Here is a 2,916-nt window from a genome sequence, read left to right on the forward strand (position 1 = left end):
GTCGGTTTACTTTAAGGCATGGCCAAGCCAATCCCTTGGGCGAGTCAGCCCCTTCCAATGCTGTCTCATAGGATTCTGAAGCCTTTATGGCCTGATCCTGGTTGTCTGAACCCAGACTGAGAGGGGATGCCCTGTTGAGTTTTCGTGGGATAATGCTCTAACCCCTTCTTCAAGGGATCAGTTCGTTTAATCTGCCTCTTCATATGAGAGGCAACTTTTCTTTTAGTAGATAATTCGTTCATATAGATAAGAAGAGGTGAATTTTATTAAGAGCCTTAAAGACTTATCGCTAGGAGGCGTACACTTGTTAAGAGCCTTAAAGGCTTGTCGCTCAGAAGCATACATTTATTGAGAGCCTTAAAGGCTATTTCGTCACCGATAGTAAACTTTTACGTGCTCGGCATTCCATAGGTAGGGGAGCTGACAGTCCTCGAGGTCTTCTAAGTGGTAGGAGCTTGGTTCGGTTGATCGGATCACACGGTAAGGCCCTTCCCAGTTAGGTTCGAGCGCCCCCGCCCACGACTCTGCAGTGTTTTGAAAGACTCAGCGAAGGACTAAGTCCCCTGGTTGGAACCGCCTAGTTTTGACTTTAGAATTATAGAACTTTGCCACCTACTGGTGTCGAGCTGCAACTCGGAGCCTCGAGATATCTCTGATTTCTTCAAGCAAATCCAGGTTAGCTGCAACCAGTAGGAAGGCCAATTTCAACTGGCAGCATCGCTTCTAAACCGTAGAAAAGTAAAAAAGGGGTCTGCCCTGTAGATCACTAAGCTATGGTCTTGTAGGCCCAGAGGACGAATGGGAGCTCCTCGGCCCAGTTGCCCTTTGCTTTCTCCAACTTTGTTTTGAGATGATGCTTGATCACCTTATTGACAGCTTCTACCTGTCCGTTAGACTGTGGGTGCCGAGGGGACGAGTACGCGTTTATGATGCCGAGCTCCCTGCACTTGCCTCGGAACTTATCATTGTCGAACTGTCTGCCGTTATTGGACACAATGATGTTCAGGATCCCGAACCGACAGATGTGTTTTTCCAGACGAAACCAATCACCTTCTGTTATGTGATTTTTGCTACGGGCTCGGTCTTGGCCCACTTGGTGAAATAGTCGACTGTGACAATAGCGAACTTGACTTGCCCCTTTCCTGTTAGTAGATGGCCGATGATGTCAATTCCCCACTGAGTGAATGGCCACAGACCGCTCATGGGAGTCATTTTCTCTGCATATTGCCTCGGCGCAGCTGCATAGCGTTGGCATTTGTCGCGCTTTTGAACGTAGTTCTTTGAATCTTCCTTAATAGTCGGCCAGAAATATCCTTGTCGGAGTATCTTCAGGGCTAAGGATCGGCTGCCAAAGTGGTTTCCGCAGATTCCTTCATGAATTTTTCGAATCACGTAATCGGCCTCGTCGGGTCGGAGGCACTTGAGGTAGGGTTGAGAATGCCATTTCTTATATAAGATGCCATCGAGGACGACGTACCGCGCAGCTCGGACTCTCAGGCGCCTGGCTTCCAGTTTATCCGAAGGGATGTAGCCAGATGTGAGGTAGTTGAAAACTGGGTCCATCCAGCTCAGAGTAGCTTGCACTGGGTTAACCGCTTTCTTCTCTGCCTGGTCGATGCTCGGATGTTATATGAATTCGACAGAAATGATCCACGGGATCCTCCCTTCTAAGGCTGAAGCCAGTTTTGCCAAGGCGTCGACCCACGAATTTTCTACTCTGGGGATTTGGTGGATTGTATAGTTCTAGAATCTTTCAATTAACTTTCTCGTCTCGTCTAGATAAGCGATCATCCTCGTCTCCTTAGCTTCGTACTTTGTGAAGATGTAATTTACTACCAGCTGAGAGTCACAACGGACCTGGAGAGTCTGGACCCCTAGACTCGCTGCCAATCTGAGTCCAGCTAGTAAAGCCTCATACTCCGCCTTATTGTTCGAAGCTTTAAAGCCGAGTCTGATCACATATTGGATGGACGTAGAATCAGGTGTGATCAGAACGATCCCGGCTCCGGCTCATTTAGCATTGGATGATCCGTTTACATAGAGGATCCATCCAGATTTCGATACATTCCCTGGGTTGGACGGAGGCTCAGGTGGAATGGTCTTGCCTTCGGTGCTGACCTCTCCTGCACTTGGAGTGGTGAATTCGGCAATGAAGTCGGCCACGTCTTGGCCCTTAATCGCCGTCTTTGGACGAAACTGAATGTCGAACTCTCCGAGCTCGATGGCCCACTTGGTTAACCGGCCTGAAACTTCGGATCTCTGGAGGACTTGTTTGAGAGGGGAGTCGGTTAATACAATGACCGAATGGGCTTGGAAGTACAGACGTAACCTTCGAGTTGAAACGATGAGACTGATCGCTAGCTTCTCCAGGGGTGGATACCTCGTCTCCGTAGTACCACAGCTTTGCTCATGTAGTATACGAGGTGTTGCTTGCCTCCGACCTCTCTAATCAGGGCCGAACTGACGGCCGAGGCCGAGACTGTAAGATACAGGAACAGAGGCTCGCCTTCTTTGGGCTTAGACAGCAAGGGGTAAGCCTAGATACTGCTTCAGTTGCTGGAAGGCTTGTTCGCATTCTGATGTCTATTCTGCCTTCTTATGACCCTTCAACTGTTGAAAGAAGGGGAGGCATTTATCTGTTGCTCTGAATATGAAATGCCTGACTGCTGTGACTCACCCTGTGAGACATAATATTTCTTTGATAGTCCGGGGTGAACTCATGTCAAGGAGTGCTTTGATTTTGTCAGAATTTACTTCAATGCCTCTCTGGCTGACCTAAAATCCGAGAAATTTTCTTGAGCTAACTCCGAAAGCACACTTCGCGAGATTTAGCTTCATCTGGTATTCTTGGAGGATGCTGAACGTTTCTCCGAGATCTGTCAGGTGATCGGATGCCTTGATACTTTTCACCAGCAT

The 2,916-nt window shown here is 48.4% G+C and overlaps 1 protein-coding gene across 1 annotated transcript; it reads right to left on the reverse strand.

Annotated features, from left to right (window-relative positions):
• Positions 1–766: 766 nt before the first annotated feature.
• LOC131224130 (uncharacterized) lies at positions 767–2,916 on the reverse strand. Its single transcript, XM_058219679.1, has 4 exons — positions 2,806–2,916; positions 2,038–2,259; positions 1,094–1,608; positions 767–977 (listed from the first exon to the last, which is right to left on the reverse strand). The coding sequence occupies exons 1-4, from the start codon at positions 2,914–2,916 to the stop codon at positions 767–769; spliced, it is 1,059 nt and encodes a 352-aa protein (XP_058075662.1).

This window comes from Magnolia sinica, chromosome 13 (assembly GCF_029962835.1).
Source record: "Magnolia sinica isolate HGM2019 chromosome 13, MsV1, whole genome shotgun sequence".
Classification (NCBI taxonomy): domain Eukaryota; kingdom Viridiplantae; phylum Streptophyta; class Magnoliopsida; order Magnoliales; family Magnoliaceae; genus Magnolia; species Magnolia sinica.

What these genes read in the sequence shown, in the direction of transcription:
- LOC131224130 (XM_058219679.1), bottom strand. Translation starts at nt 2,916, where the DNA reads ATGCTGGTGAAAAGTATCAAGGCATCCGATCACCTGACAGATCTCGGA. An exon ending in AATCTGGATGGATCCTCTAT is followed by an intron (nt 1,609 to 2,037) that starts GTAAACGGATCA and finishes AGCATCGACCAG; the next exon opens with GCAGAGAAGAAAGCGGTTAA. An exon ending in ACAGTCGACTATTTCACCAA is followed by an intron (nt 978 to 1,093) that starts GTGGGCCAAGAC and finishes CAATAACGGCAG; the next exon opens with ACAGTTCGACAATGATAAGT.